The following is a 15,952-nucleotide window of genomic DNA, read 5'->3' as shown; positions in this document are numbered from 1 at the left end:
ATTATGGATAGAACTACTGGCTAGGCTGTAACATTTCTTTCTTTCTTTTTAATTGTTGCAGGCATAATGATTATAAAGTGGTTTCTCCTGCTTTGCGGGCTGTGGGAAACATTGTCACAGGGGATGATATTCAGACACAGGTATGAATAAATGGTAATATTTTTTTCAAAAACAAATTCTTCAAAAACAATACATTGAACTATGTGATTGTTTCATTATAATATTTAATACAATATTTTTTGTAGCCGACTGATACTTAGTTTTGCTAATGTTCCTTTAAAATGTTGGCTTTAGGCATCTACTTGCAAAATTTTTTAGTATTTGTGTTGACCTCTTACAGCAATTTTGGGTTCCCCTCTAATTAAGATTTATTTAGTTGGGCAGATTTGTTTCCTTCTACTTGTAATTGAAATGGTTTTGGGGAACACCAGAAGCCTGTAGTAGCCAGCCTCTTTTTCTCTTTCTTTAATCTTAACATCATCTTTTCTGATAGTTGCCTCCTTTGGTACATGACAAGTCTTCTATGTAAGGAAGGTTCTTCCTTCTGGTTCCTAGTATCCATTTACTTTGATATCAAGACACATTCTCAGTGGATTTTCTGGCCGGTTTTTCTTTCAGATGTCTCAGATGCATTGATAAAAATGTCTTAAAATTATCAGGCTTCTGAGTGTTGAAATTTTGCTTCTTTGCTTTATCAGCCATCTGTTCCTCCCTTTATCAAATTCTTTTTCCTGTTTTCGTTTGTTTGTATGCATTCATAAACCTTATTTATAATTTCAGTGATCACTTTTATGTGAATGGATTGAGAATTAGGAATTACGATTTATCCTTAGTTTGCTCTTAACTGGCTCCACCTTTTAGTAAAGCATTTAACGTTTTTACTTTTCTAATTTCTAAAATTAAGGAGTTTAGATTTGTTTTCTGATGTGTTTCGCTTGTAATATCTATTTCCAATTTATTCTGCCCTCGAAGGAACTAATTTCCTACTGCATAGTGAATCTCTGCTTCTGTTTCCTGTCTTGGTAAATGGCACAAACAGTTGTCCATGCCAGAAACCTGGGCAGCACCTTGATTCTTCCTCTCTTCCACCTGCCAGTTTCTAAGTCCTATTTATTACTCCATTTTTGTTTACCCCTTGCAGTGTTTAGTTTAGATATTTTAGACAAAAGAAGAAGAAAAGAATATATGATTGAATAAAATTTCTCTGGAAGGAAACAGGAAACTTACATTGGTTGTCTCTGAAGAGAAGTGGATGTTTTGGATTCAAGAATAGAAAGGTGTCTTTTAACTATTTAGTCCTTTATACTTCCTGAAGTTTGAACCATATCAGTGTATTTACTTTTCAAAAATAAATGTTTCTTGGTCTGAGGATGTGGCTCAGTAATGTAGTGATTTCTTCTCATTGTGAGGCCCTAGGTTTATTCACTGTGAGCACTCCCCCCTCCCAAAAAAGTTTCTACATCTCCCACTCCTACCACATACTCTTATGTTCTAGTCATGTTTGTTCTTGAACTCTTATCTCTGAGCTTTGATACGTACTTTCTTCTCTGTGCATAGAACACCTGCCTCCATCATCCACCCATGCCAGGAATGCCACTTCATACATACCCACACTCTGCTAGTAAAGTTTTCTTATTACTCACTTTTTTTTTTTTTTTTTTTTTTTTTTTTGTGGTGGTGGGGTGGGATACCGGGCATAGAACTCAGTGGCACTCAACCATAGCCACATCCCAGTCCTATTTTCTATTTTGTTTAGAGACAGGATCTCACTGAGTTGCTTAGCGCCTGGCCATTGCTGAGGCTGGCTTTGAACTGTGATTCTCCTGTCTTAGCCTCCTGAGCCGCTGGGATTACAGGCATGCGCCACCATGCCCAGCTCATTTCTCACATCTTAATAAAAGTTATTTTCTCTGGGAAGCTTTGATCCCACACTTTTCAGTTAGGTCCTTCTTATTTTATAAGAGCACTAATCACACTGTATTGTAACTGTCAAAGTTTTGGGTTGTAAGATGTTGGAGGTAGACTGTCAGTCATGTTCATTTGTAGAAAATATTTATTGAATGGAATGAAATTCTGAATCTATAAATCTAGTTCTGACCTCTTTCAAGTTGCTGTCTCATGTCTCCAGGTCCTGTTAGATATTTTTTGTATGTCTCACGTTGTTTCCCAGTGTATTCTCTTTCCCCTCCAAAGCAAGTTCTAAGTTCTGATTTTTTTTTTTTTTTTAACATTTTTAGTTGTAGTTGGACACAACATGTTTATTTATATATTATTTTTATGTGTTGCTGAGGATTGAACCCAGCGCCTCACAGGTGCTGGGTGAGCAAGCACTCTACCACTGAGCCACAATCCCAGCCCCAATTTTTTCTATTTTGATTAATTCTAAACTTTGTGGTTATTTTTAGTGTCCTCTCTCTCTGTTTACCTTGTATAGCAAATTACCAAGTCTTGTTGATTCTTACTGTTGTTGCTAGATTCACTTATGATTACCATATTTTGGTCCTTGTCCTCACAAAGGTTCTCTCTTCCTTTTTTCAGGAAAAGGTTTTTGACATGCCCATCTGATTTATCTTCCTACTATCCCAAGTTACTCTATTTATTCCCCCTAATAATAGCTTCATCTTTCCTAAAATAGTCTCCTTGACATCATTTATTTTACTGTTAGAAACAATGAGCTTCTTTAATGGCTATGAGATGAAGGACCTTCTCATTCTTTCTAGTTGGCATTTAGAACTAGTATTATTCCTACTACTAGTCTGTTCTTTTGTTCTCTTTTTTGGGCCTTTGATGGGGGTACTAGGATTTAATTCAGGAGCAATTTACCACTGAGCTACATCCCCAGCCTTTTTGTTTTTTATTTTGAGACAGGATGTCACTAAGTTACTTAGAGCCTCACTAGGTTGCTGAGGCTGGCCTTGAACTTTTTTGTTTTCAATTCTGATTTGTTTTTCAGACCACTTCTGATTTGTTATATGTGACATTAGAATGCAATTCAATTCATATTACACAAATAGAGCACAATTTTTTATGTCTCTGGTTGTACATAAAATAGTCACACCATTTGTGTTTTCATACATGTACTTAGGGTAATGATGTCTGTTTCATTCCACCATTTTTCCTACCCCATACCCCCTCTTCTCCCTCCCCTTTGGTCTATCTAAAGTTCATCTATTCCTCCTACACTGCACCCCTGCTGCCATCCCCATTATGAATTGGCTTCCTTATATCAGAGAAAACATTTGGCATTTGGTTTTTTGGGATTGGCTTACTTAGCATTATATTCTCCAACTTTATCCATTTACCTGCAAATGCCATAATTTTATTCTCTTTTAAAGCTGAGTAATATTCCATTGTGTGTGTATATATATATACCACATTTTCTTTATCTATTCATCTACTGAATGGCATCTGGGTTGGCTCCACAATTTATCTATGTTGAATTGTGGTGCTATAAACATTGATGTGGCTGTGTCACTATAGTATGCTGTTTTAAAATCCTTTGGATTAACCCAGGAGTGGGATAGCTGCGTCAAATGGTGGTTCCATTCGAAGTTTACTGAGGAATCTCCATACTGTCTCCAGAGTGGTTGCACCAGTTTGCAGTCCCATCAGTAATGTATGAGTGTGCCTTTTTCCCCCCACATCCTCGCCAACACTTATTGTTTGTATTCTTGATAGCTGCCATTCTGACTGGAGTGAGATGGAATCTTAGAGTGTTTTGGAGTTGCATTTTTCTGATTGCTAGAGATGTTGAACATTTTTTCATGTGTTTGTTGATTGATTATATATCATCTTCTGAGAAGTGTCTATTCAGTTCCTTTGGCCTTGAACTTTTGATCTTCCTGTCAACCTCCTGAGCCACTGGGATTATAGGTGTGCACCATCATGCCTCTTTTTTTTTTTTTCTTAACTGTAGTTTGTAGTACAGGCTTTTCTATTTCTAGTTTTTAGGCCCAGCATCCTCCCTCTTGTGTGCATTCCAAGGTTCCTTCCATGAAGTTTTTTTCTTGACTATTCTTCTTCAAGTATTCTGTTTAATTTCTGACATGTTTGTTTTCCAGACCATTTCTTTGGTAGTTTTTAAATTGCTTGTGACATCTCTTATACTTTTTTTCAAGGTTTGTTTTGATTCAGTGTAAAAAATATTTTTTCATTATAGGAAAATTATCAAATGAAAGTCACCCGTAACTCTACTATCTGGTGTTTTTATTGTATGCAGTCATATGTACTGCTGTACAGTTTAATATAGTGCTCTTTTCCTGGTGTTCACTTAACATTCTGTTACAAATCTGTAATTTCCTCTGAGTAGATATGTGGGTTATTTTTTTTTTTTTATCTCCCTTGCCTTTGTGAGCTATTTGATACCTGGTTCCATGTTTTTTTATCCTCATATTCTTTAAGTATGTATTAATTCATTAAGTATGTATTGGTTATACTTCATTAAGTATGTATTAGTTCATTGACTGTAAGATACAGAGTTAGCAGAGAATTTCAAAATCTGAGACTACTGTTCTTATCACTTAATATGTTTACCCATCCAGAAGACATACCTGTAGAGACAGGAGCTGAATGAGAATCCTAATTACTAATAATTACTAATTCTAACATTGTGTTTTATTAAGTATGACTTTTAGTAGTTGTGAAAGTGTACGATGAAGCTAGTTTAATAAGTCTTAGAAATTAATTTTTACTAATAGTAAAAATTACTTATTTTTTAGATTTCAAGGGGAGGTGTTATTTCTGTATCTATATTTTTCCTAAAGTAGCTCTGTGAATTAAAAATTTACTTACATTTGGAACAATACAGTAAGTTAAAAGTTTTTAAACTTTTCCTTTTAGGTAATTTTGAATTGTTCCGCTCTTCAGAGTTTATTGCATTTGCTGAGTAGCCCAAAGGAATCTATCAAAAAGGAAGCATGTTGGACAATATCTAATATCACAGCTGGAAATAGGGCACAGATCCAGGTAATCTCATAGCACCTTTATTTCTTACACTGTTAGTGATTGGTAAGTTTTTTGTTTTTTTAAATTCAATCTTTAAAATATCATAGTTTTTATTATTGCTTTGAAAATCACTACCTTCTGTTGCTATTTCAGAGTCTGCTTCTTATTTTCTTCTTTCTAGCTTACAAATGCTTATTCTTTTGAAACTTTTACTTAGGCCTTGGTTTACCCCTTTGTTGTTAATATTTGATGACTTACCCAACATCCAGAAAAAAGTATATTGTATTTTTGAAATATTTTAATGGACTTTATGTTATACAGATTGGCTTTACTCTTGCCAACTAAACAGTTATTTAAATGGTTTTTTAAATGGTTATCTACCCTTTACCTTTGCTTTTCTATTACTGGGAGAGTAACCTAAGAGGAAGACAAGCGGTGGGCTAATGTTCAACATGAACTGTGATCAAGGCTGCCATAATGGTTTAGAATACAGATTTGGAGGCTTATGTATCAATACAATTAAAAGTTTAAAAAAAATGATGAAGCTGAGGCTCAGAGAACTATAATAGTATGCTCAGGTGCATCTCCAGTAAATGAAAGGACTAGAATTGGGTGTCTTTCCACTGACTTCCTTCTGTTTGCTGACTTCCTTCACTGGTATCATAGAAGATGTTCTTGACCAAGAAAGCATTGTTGAATTAGGGACTGAGATTCATAGCTGTAGCAATTTATAGTGTGCCTCTGAAATTTCAGCTGTAGTTGATGGCCTGTTATCACCTGGCTCGTATATACCAGTTCTCAGTTTCTTGATTAGGAGAAATTATGGAAACATACTTCAGGTTTTTTAAGCCTATGTGGAACATGAAAAAAGCAATTTGGGGCAAACTATTTCAGTGTTAATATGTTAAGTGGGGTTGAATAAAAGTACAAATAAGGGAATTGTGGTAATTTTATTGGGAGTAGTAGCTTGGAATATGATGGTGACAGTGATCATAAAGGAAAAAGAAAAAATAGTCTTGGAATGTTTCAAAGTGAGAATGATAAGAAAACTTGGTAACTGACTGAATTTAGAATGAATACAGAAATAAATAGCCTTTGTGAACTAGAAACATTTAAATAGGGACCCGATAGGAAAGATGATGTGTTTGAGATGAATATCAGACCTACAGTAAGTTGATGGCTACCCTGGGCTATAGCTTCAGTGACAAGTGAAGGACTGGAAAATTAACAGCACACCAGCAGGAATATATGCAGTGAACAGAATGAGAGTAGCAGAGGAACAGAGAATCGAACTTTTATAAATTGTTACATGGGATAGAACAACAGAGGATAATAAAAAAGAAAAGAACTAAGGGAGATTTTAAGATTTTTAGACTCCGTAGAGGCTGTCATCTATGGTACTAGGGAGTAGCTTAACAGGAACAATGAGGATTGTACTCCTTCATATCTATAATTATTGTGTGTATATGTGTCTGTGTGTGTATACACATATAAACGTGTGTGGGTATGGGGGTATGTATATGTATATATTTATTCATTTATTTATTTTGCAGTCCTGGGGGTGGAACCCTGGAGGACTTTAAACCTGAGCTACATCCCCAGGCGCTCTTTGTGTGTGTGGGTGTGTGCGCGCACACGCCAGTATGATGCTGGAAATTGAACACAGGGTTTCATATGTGCTGGGTAGTAGCCACTTTACCACTTCCAGCCCCCTTCCAATTTATTTTTAACAGGGGAAGGGTGTCATTAATGAAGTAAACTTAAAAGTTATAATTAGTATTAGGAATATTTTTACAAATCTTATTTCCTTTTCCAATTTTAATTTTTTCTTAATTTCAGACTGTGATAGATGCCAACATCTTTCCAGCTCTTATTAGTATATTGCAAACTGCTGAGTTTCGGACAAGGAAAGAAGCTGCTTGGGCCATCACAAATGCAACTTCTGGAGGATCAGCTGAACAGATCAAGTAAGTACTAGCCAGCATCTTGTAAATTTAAGGAAAAATCATTGCTGTTTTTATATCTTCCCTCCCCAATATTACGTAGAATGAAAAAATAAGGGCTGGGGATGTGGCTCAGCGGTAGCACGCTCGCCTGGCATGCGTGCAGCCCGGGTTTGATCCTCAGCACCACATACAAACAAAGAGGTTGTGTCTGCCGAAAACTAAAAAATAAATAAATAAGTTAAAAAAAAAAAAAGAAAAAAGACTACATTTGAGGAATAAGGTGAAAGATGATTGTATTAAATAAGAATGCTGGGGCTGGGGATGTGGCTCAAGCGGTAGCGCGCTCGCCTGGCATGCGTGCGGCCCGGGTTCCATCCTCAGCACCACATACCGACAAAGATGTTGTGTCTGCCGAGAACTAAAAAATAAATATTAAAAATTCTCTCTCTCTCCCTCTCTCTCTCTCCCTCTCTCTCTCTCTCTCTCTCTCTCTCTCTCTCTCCCCCCCCCCCTCACTCTCTCAAAAAAAAAAAAAAGAATGTTTAATTCTGGCCTTTTGAATTATTGTTCATTTTGTCTAATTAGACTCAAATGTGTATTTAATTTCTTACACCTGTTTTATTCTTTTTTGCTGAAAATAATTCAGGGATAAGAGAAATAAGGCACAGTCAAGGTTTGATGAAATAGAAATACTTACAGGTGAGCTTCAGCTTGCTGTGGAGCTACTTGGTCAGAAGCATCTTAGATAGTCTGAGTTATTACTTGTAGAACGCAGAGCCCAAATATAATCGTTCACCAGTTCTTGATATTTCTACTTCAGATGTCTTAATGGTAGAATTAGATCATACTTGAAATAGAGATATGTCTTAGAATGAAGTACCATATTCGTAGAGGCAAGTATCTTCTAAAGTATTTTGGTGTTCAGTAAGAAGAAAAATTTGTTGTAGCTTGAGACTTAAATGATTTCCTTGTTAGTAATTTATAATCATGGTCTCTAGAGAATGCATAAATAAAATGGGAATCAGTTTTTCAAGGGAGCATTAGGCAATTAAACATTAAATTCTGGACATCCAATGAAAGAAAGTGGAAAATGAAACCTTTCTTTGCCCCACCCACTCCCTCCCTTTCTTCCTTATGGAACCCAGGGCCTGGAATACACTGGGCAAGGGTTCTATCACTGAGCTATATCCCCAACCCTTTTAAAATACTTTTTGAGCCAGAGTCTCCTTAAGTTGCCATGCTGGTCTTGATCTTCCTCTCTTCCTGTCTTAGCCTACCAGGTAGCTGGATTACTGACTGGTGTGTGCTACCACACGCAATTGCCTTAGCTTTCCCAATGGGGAGTTCAGATGAAGGGATTATGGTTCCAAAGAGTGTTAAAGCATTTGCCACTTCCTTATAAATGATACCAGACAAACATAGCTACTTTTATATTGTTGCCATGTGGACTATAGGCACTCAACACATGCCTAAAATCTCTGTTTGAAATTATAAAATAAAAATTACTCTTAACAAATTGCAGAAATTGTTTAGGTAGAGAAGATAAGAAATATATGTCTGAAATAATTTCTTTATAGTTCTATTATCTATATAGATAGCTATTTTGATGAAGTTCATCATAGACAGGCTATTCAGGTGTAAGGCTTTGAATGGTCTTCAGAAGCATAATTGTCTTTTTAAGGTCTTTTTCAAACCCTGGCTCAGGGTACTGTGATTTTAACTGAGCCACACAAATGAGAATAACATGAAGTAATTTAAATTATTATTTTCATTGCCCCTATGCCTGATGCACTTTCTTTCTTTTTTTTTTTTTTTTTTAAAGAGAGAATTTTTTTAATATTTATTTTTTAGTTCTCGGCAGACATAACATCTTTGTTTGTATGTGGTGCTGAGGATCGAACCCGGGCCGCACGCATGCCAGGCGAGCGCGCTACCGCCTGAGCCACATCCCCAGCCCTGATGCACTTTCTTAATGAAAATAATTAAACATGTGCTTCTAAAATATTGCTAGTACCATTCTATCTTTCATTATAAATTACTTTGGGAGTATTTTGCTCTTATAGAAGACTAGAGTTGCTACAGTTGGTTTTTAAAATTTGGCATATTTATAATAATAAAGTTAATTATTAATCTAATAGCAGTTTCTTTGTACCCAGATGAAGTGTTATCTTAAAAGACTGTTGAAAAAATATTAGTCCAGGGGCTGGGGATGTGGCTCAAGTGGTAGTGCGCTCGCCTGGCATGCATGAGACAATGGATTTGATCATAAAATAAAAAAATAAAGATTAAAAATAATTTTTTAAAAATATTAGTCCAAATTACAGAAACCAAACTGACTTTATCACCGATAAAATAAGTTTATTAAGAAATTGCTGGGGCTGGGGATGTGGCTCAAGCGGTAGCGTGCTCGCCTGGCATGCGTGCGGCCCGGGTTCGATCCTCAGCACCACATACAAACAAAGATGTTGTGTCCGCCGAAAACTAAAAATAAATAAATGTTTAAAAAAAAAAAAAAGAAAGAAATTGCCAGGTTGTCTTCCATATTGGGTATCTCATCTTGAATTCTGACCAGCAATAAGTTAATTGAGTTTCTCATTTTTCTTCTTGAGAGTTCTTTGAATATTTGTGATGGCAGTCTTTTTATTAAATATGTGTTTTGCAATTATTTTCTTTCAGTCTGTGGCTTATCTTTTAATTCTTACAATAGAATATTTTATAGAGCAGGAAATTTTAATAAAGTCCAGATTAATCAATTTTTTTCTTTCCATGGATTAAGCTTTTGGTGTTGCCAAACCCAAGGTTGCCAAGATTTTTTCCTATGTGATTGTCTTTTTCTTTTTACTTTTTTTGGGGTGTGCTGGGAATTGTCAGTTCTCCAACTTTGTTATCAGTGTTGTGTTAGCTATTCTGGTCTTTAGCCTTTCCATATAAACTTTAGAGTTGGTTGGTATTTATAAAATATCTTACTGGAATTTTAATTGGAATTATCACATTGAATCTATAGATCAAGTTGGGAAGAAGCGACATCTTAACAATATTGAGTCTTCCTGTCCATGATCATGATGATCATGGAGCATTTCTTTGTTTATTTAGATCTTAAGATTTTGATGTTTTCCTCATATAGATCCTGTACATATTTTGTCAGATGTGTACTTCTTTAATGCTACTATAAATGATATTGTTTTAAATTTCACATTATAGTTGTTCATTACTAGTATATAGGATAGCAGTAGAATTTTATTAACATTGTACTATCCAACCATACTTACTGCTTGTTAGTATGGGAGGTTTCTTGTTAAGTTTCTCTTCTTTTTTTCCCTCATTTCTCCCCCGCCCCCTTTTAAAATAAGTGTATTAGCTAGGACTTTAGTGCAGTGTTGAGTAGCAGTGGTGAGAGAGTACATCCTTGCCATGTTCTCAGTCTTTTCCATCATTAAGTATAGTGTTACCTGTACAGTTTTTGTTGAGGTTCTTTATCAAGTTAATAAATTTTCCGCTATTCCTATTTTGCTGCATCTTTTAATTGTGAATGAGTATTAGATTGTGTTAAATTTTTGCATCTATTGAAATGATCATATGGTGATGTGATTGATTACTTTTTTTTTTTTTTAATGTTGAGTCAGCCTTGCATACCTGGAAAAAAATCCCACTTAATGTATAATTCTTTTTACATATTGCTGGATTTTATCTGGTAACATTTTGTTGAGGATTTTTGCATCTATGGCCTTAATAGAGATTAACTTGTAATTTTCCTTGTAATGTCTGTTTAGTTTATTAGCAAAGTGAGTTAAGTGTTCCTCTGCTTCTAATTTATGGAAGACATTATAGAATACTAGTATCACTTTGTCCTTAAATGTTTGGTAGAATTCACCAGTGAAATCATCTCATTATAGTGCTTTCTATTTCGGAGGATTAATTATCGATTAATACATTTTAGTCTATTCTTATTACCTATTTCTCCTTGTGTGAGTTTTGATAGTCTCTTTCTTTCAAGAAATTGGTCCATTTCATCATCTAAGTTATCATATTTGTGGGCATAGTTATTTGTATTATTTCTTTATTATTGTATTAATGTCCATGGCATCAGTAATATTTCTCTGTTTTACAATATTAGTAATTTTGTTATCATCGTCATCTTCCTCCTTTCTCTGTTTTTGGTTTGTTTGGATAGAGATTGATTTTCATATATTTTTGAAATTGAAAAAGCAAAGTAATCTGAGAGAGAAAGTAGAAGGTAATAGAGTACACTAGCAGTAAGTTCCAAAATGACACTATTCACATCCACAGAATGCACCTGGATTCATTCATTCATTATCTCTCCCTTTCTATACATAACTTGGAAACCAGAATGATACAAAAATGACATTAATATATGCCGTGACTGTGATTTTTTGTGTGTGTCATAGGAGTAATTATTACGATTAATCCTAATTACCTGTTAAATTGTCCCTGAATTGGGGCTGGGTATGTGGCTCAAGCGGTATCGTGCTCGCCTGGCATGCGTGCGGCCCGGGTTCGATCCTCAGTACCACATACAAACAAAGATGTTGTGTCTGCCGATAAGTAAAAAATAAATATTAAAATTCTCTCTTCTCTCTCTCTCTCTCTCTCTCTCTCTCTCTCTCAAAAAAAAAAAAAAATTCTCCCTGAATTAAATGAACTATCAATACTAGCTCGAGAGTTAGTTTTATTCTCCTCCTAGTCTTCTCAGAACTTAGTAAAATTCTAATCACATTTGAATTATTTGGCCTCCTGGGTTTGTGCTGGCTTTTAGAACCAAAGGTTCATGTTTGGGAAGTGTGGCTTCCTATAGAAACAAAAAGACAGTCTATTAGAACTATGCTATTTTAATTAATTAGTTGCTTATATTCAAGGTAGGAAATAATTTTTATTTCTTACAGTCCAAAAATTGTGAAGAGAAAAATTGGAGAATTAGTTTTGGTTAATTTTTTAATAGCTTTTTTTTTTTTTTTTTTTTTTTGGTGATGAAATGTATAATTGACTGGGTACCTATTTTTATTTCTACAGTGAATTTGAGGATGACTCACCAGTTTCATAACAGTTTTACAAATTTAAAAATTTTGTTTTGACTAAATTGTTTTTTGTATTAATTTAGGTACCTAGTAGAACTGGGTTGTATCAAGCCGCTCTGTGATCTCCTCACTGTCATGGACTCTAAGATTGTACAGGTTGCCCTTAATGGCTTGGAAAATATCTTGAGGCTTGGAGAACAAGAAGCAAAAAGGAATGGCACTGGCATTAACCCTTACTGTGCTTTGATTGAAGAAGCTTATGGTAAGATGCTTTGAGTGAAGAAGATTGTGGCCAAGAATTAATTAGGTCATAGATGCAGTCCAATAATAACATTAATATTACTAGGTAGTGGAGGATGTGGTGACTGTTAAGGAAATTGCTATTTCTACAGACTCTATTGCTTACATATATATATTTAAGAAGTCAGTTTATAATATTAGCTTTTAGATATAATTTAGCAATTTTTCAGTGTCATTATAAAACATAAGAGAATCTTCATTTATATCAAGAAGACATGGTAAAATATAGTTTATTGGAAATTCCAATAAAGATTTTTCTTTATTCTTTGTTCTAGGTTTGGATAAAATTGAGTTCTTACAGAGTCATGAAAACCAGGAGATCTACCAGAAGGCCTTTGATCTTATTGAGCATTACTTTGGGACCGAAGATGAGGACAGCAGCATTGCTCCCCAGGTTGACCTTAGCCAGCAGCAGTACATCTTCCAGCAGTGTGAGGCGCCTATGGAAGGTTTCCAGCTTTGAAGCAATACTGCTTTCATGTTCCTGTGTCAGACCAGGCTACCCAGTCGAGTCTTCTTGTGGAGCCCACAGTCCTCATGGAGCTAACTTCTCAAATGTTTTCCATAATACTGTTTGCGCTCATTTGCTTGCCTTGCGCACCTGCTCTCTTACACACATCTGGAAAACCTCTGGCTCTCTGTGGTGGAATACCCTTATGATAATAGGGTAACCAGAATGGCCCACTTTAATGGAAAAATCCCTAGGCTTTGGAGATCCGCAATTATATTAGAGTCATGGGAATATATATATATATTAATGTGGCTCCCTTTTTTGTGGGGGAGAAAAAAGGACTCTTCCTCATTCCCTTTAAAGTGGGAAACAAATACTGACATTAAAAGATAAAACTAAACCTTTATCTTGACTTTCACACAACTACTTGTGACAAGGGAGATGTTTAGACTTGTTGTGTACACTTCAGAGTACTTTTCATGAGTTCTTCCACAGTGAACCCTTGGATTATCTGGTGGCTTTTTCTAGCCAAATTTGCATTAATTCTTACTAAGATTGGATGGTTTTCTTTCCTCTATTGGCACCATTCTTCAGATATTAAAATTAAACCATCCACTCCCTTACCTTCAGCCTTCAGTGAATGCTTTCTAGTTGTCAGGAATGCTGAAGAATTAACACTTTGACTCTTAAATGTGATACTGGTTTGCAGATTCCCTTAAAGCAGAAAAAAGAGGAGCACGTATTAATTTGTATGGCTTTTGCTTCTCTTTGGTCTTATGTGACTTAGGATTTGGAAGTGGTTCAGTTCTAATGCTGGTATGAAGATTTAGAGTTTTTAGTAATCAAAAAACATATCCTATAATTCAGTTAAAAAATAAGGAGGGAAAAAAAAGGACTCTAACCTTCCAATTTTCTCAGACTGAACCCAGATGACTAGAGGCTGTGTTTCTGCATTACAACAAATATTTCAGGCTTTGTGGTCCTGATCAAGGTCCTCAGTAAATTGGAGTTAACCCTAGGTGCTTTCCCCCTCTGTGACTGGCAGATAACACATTATTTTAAAGAATACTTAAGAATTTTTTTTTCTTAGTCAAGTGCAGCTTGATTCTGATATACTCCTGCTGCATATATGATCCCTGTAATGTAGCATTCTTAAGAAAAACAACCATTTTCTCAACATGACATGCTTAATTCAAATAAGGGCAGTGATCTTTTTTCTAATAACCTCATTGTTCCCTAACAATTTTATTTCATCTACTAGTACCAACTCCCACCCTCACCCCCAATAAAAATGGTGTCCACCTTCTGACTCATTTAATGATGACTGCAATCTATACCTGCAAATGGCGCTTCCAGTACTGTGTTCACTGATCCACATTTGTGCTTGGACTGGAATGAAAATATAAGCTTAATTGCCAAGATAACTGCAACTGAGTTCAATACGACTTCTCGGTGCTAGTTGGCCATCTTGACTCAATGTTGGGATATACTATCAGAGAAGATTTTCTTGATGATGATTCTGTTCAAAATGAATTCTGAAGGAAAAGTTGCTGACTTCTATTTCAGAGCATACCCTTTTAAACCTCTTTAGACTAATCCTCTTCTAGAATTCATAACCCCAAAGTGTAAAAACTATCTGGAAGTTGCCCCTGACAAGCTATTATACATCTCTGATAAATCCTGCTGAATGTAGGAGATTTTCAGAGCTTTCATACCTCATCATGATGTTATTTAAACAGCCAACTTATGTGACCTGATTTAAACTTTTAAAAAGCCCACTTCATTCAAACTAGAAAGATTCAAAGACAAAGGACATTTATCAGCCAAGAGTGACGCATTCTTCGCCTCTAGTCTGTAGTTGTGTCTGTGCTCGGGGATGGATACGTCTGATGTCTGTTGTTATTGATGGAGCAGCCACAGCAAAACTAGTCAACTCTCATCTATACTGTTACTTTTTCTAGTGCTGCTTTGTGCTGAGGAACTTTTTAGTTTACTGCACTTGACTTGTAAAAGACTTTGATTCTTTGTAATTTTAGGGATAAATTAGGTGGTTAATTTAAAGAAGAACTTTCAATGTTGCCTTTACATCACATTAAAATATAACTTCTTTCAGAAGTATAATAGAAGCACTGATTCATAGTAAAAATCTCATTTTTAGCTTTGATTTTTTTTTTTTGTGGCCGAGTTTTTTAAATTGTAAATTACTGGTAACATGTCATTTCTATAGGATGTTTTAAATTATGTATCTTCTATTAGATAGATAATTTTTTTTTCATTTTATAAGCCAATTTGAATGGAAAAGAATATAAAGCACACCGAGTGTATTGCCACATTAGTAAGAGTAGTATATGGTGGGAATTTTTGCTAACAATAGCAGGTGTCTCAATGAATGAATTAAAACAAAAAAAGTCCATTTAACTGATGTGATCTGTTTTGTTTAAAACAGAAGAATTTATCTTGCTGTGGTCCTAAAAGTTCATGAACCTTAAGATCTGAATTAAGCTTTTATTTTTTTAAGTATAAAAATTGAAATTGACTCAAGTTATATCACAGCATAATTCACATGTGCTGGTACTTATTGATAAATCAGCCTTTTTGGTATTAGAAATGGCATTTTAAGGGGTAATTGTAAATCCTATTTTATTTCTCTGGAAGATTCTATTTAGTTTGACTTATATTTTTATCACAAAAGTGTGTTACTCATTATAGAAGTATATTGATTTCAACAAAAGAAAACTTTTTAGTTTTATATGCTGATGAGGAAAAGTGGCTGTTTTTCCTCCCCTGACCCCTTCCTTCAAACTTTGAAAGTATACTCTTTCTTTCTTTTTTTTTTTTTTTTTTAAATATTTATTTTTTAGTTCTTGGCAGACACAACATCTTTGTTGGTATGTGGTGCTGAGGATCGAACCCGGGCCGCACGCACACCAGGCGAGCGCGCTACCGCTTGAGCCACATCCCTAGCCCAAGTATACTCTTTCCAATGAGAACTTTGGTGGGGAGAGAAAAGTCTTCAGAGAATTTGGGGTGTAAAAGCACCTGATATCTGAAGGACCAGCAGATATATAATGGTTGATTGGAAAAATACCAGGGAATGTAAAGATGGTGGACATAAAGAAAAGATTGAGGAGACAGAATTCTCAGTAGAACACTTTGTTGTCACTTATCAAAATCCTTTTTAGTTATTGCCTATGTCAGTAATACTGCTTTTGAAGACTGTTGCCCCTAGGATTGTTTCTTCATATACCTGATAAAACTGATTTGACTCTGGGATGTTT

The 15,952-nt window shown here is 35.2% G+C and overlaps 1 protein-coding gene across 1 annotated transcript in view; it reads left to right on the top strand.

Moving 5' to 3' along the window:
• Positions 1-15,945, top strand: part of KPNA1 (karyopherin subunit alpha 1) — a 62,335-nt gene extending 46,390 nt beyond the window's left edge. Inside the window, exons 10-14 of the mRNA XM_081301165.1 lie at positions 62-140; positions 4,840-4,965; positions 6,784-6,911; positions 12,007-12,185; positions 12,499-15,945. Coding sequence (XP_081157291.1) covers positions 62-140; positions 4,840-4,965; positions 6,784-6,911; positions 12,007-12,185; positions 12,499-12,686 — 700 coding nt within the window. The 3' untranslated portion in view covers positions 12,687-15,945. The remainder of the gene's footprint in view (positions 1-61; positions 141-4,839; positions 4,966-6,783; positions 6,912-12,006; positions 12,186-12,498) is intronic.
• The last annotated feature ends 7 nt before the right edge of the window (positions 15,946-15,952 follow it).

The sequence above is a fragment of the Spermophilus citellus genome (genome assembly GCF_964194105.1).
Source record: "Spermophilus citellus genome assembly, chromosome: 7".
NCBI lineage: Eukaryota > Metazoa > Chordata > Mammalia > Rodentia > Sciuridae > Spermophilus > Spermophilus citellus.
The sequence above is the reverse complement of the archived record's forward strand: the minus strand, read 5'-3'. Positions and strand labels throughout refer to the sequence as shown.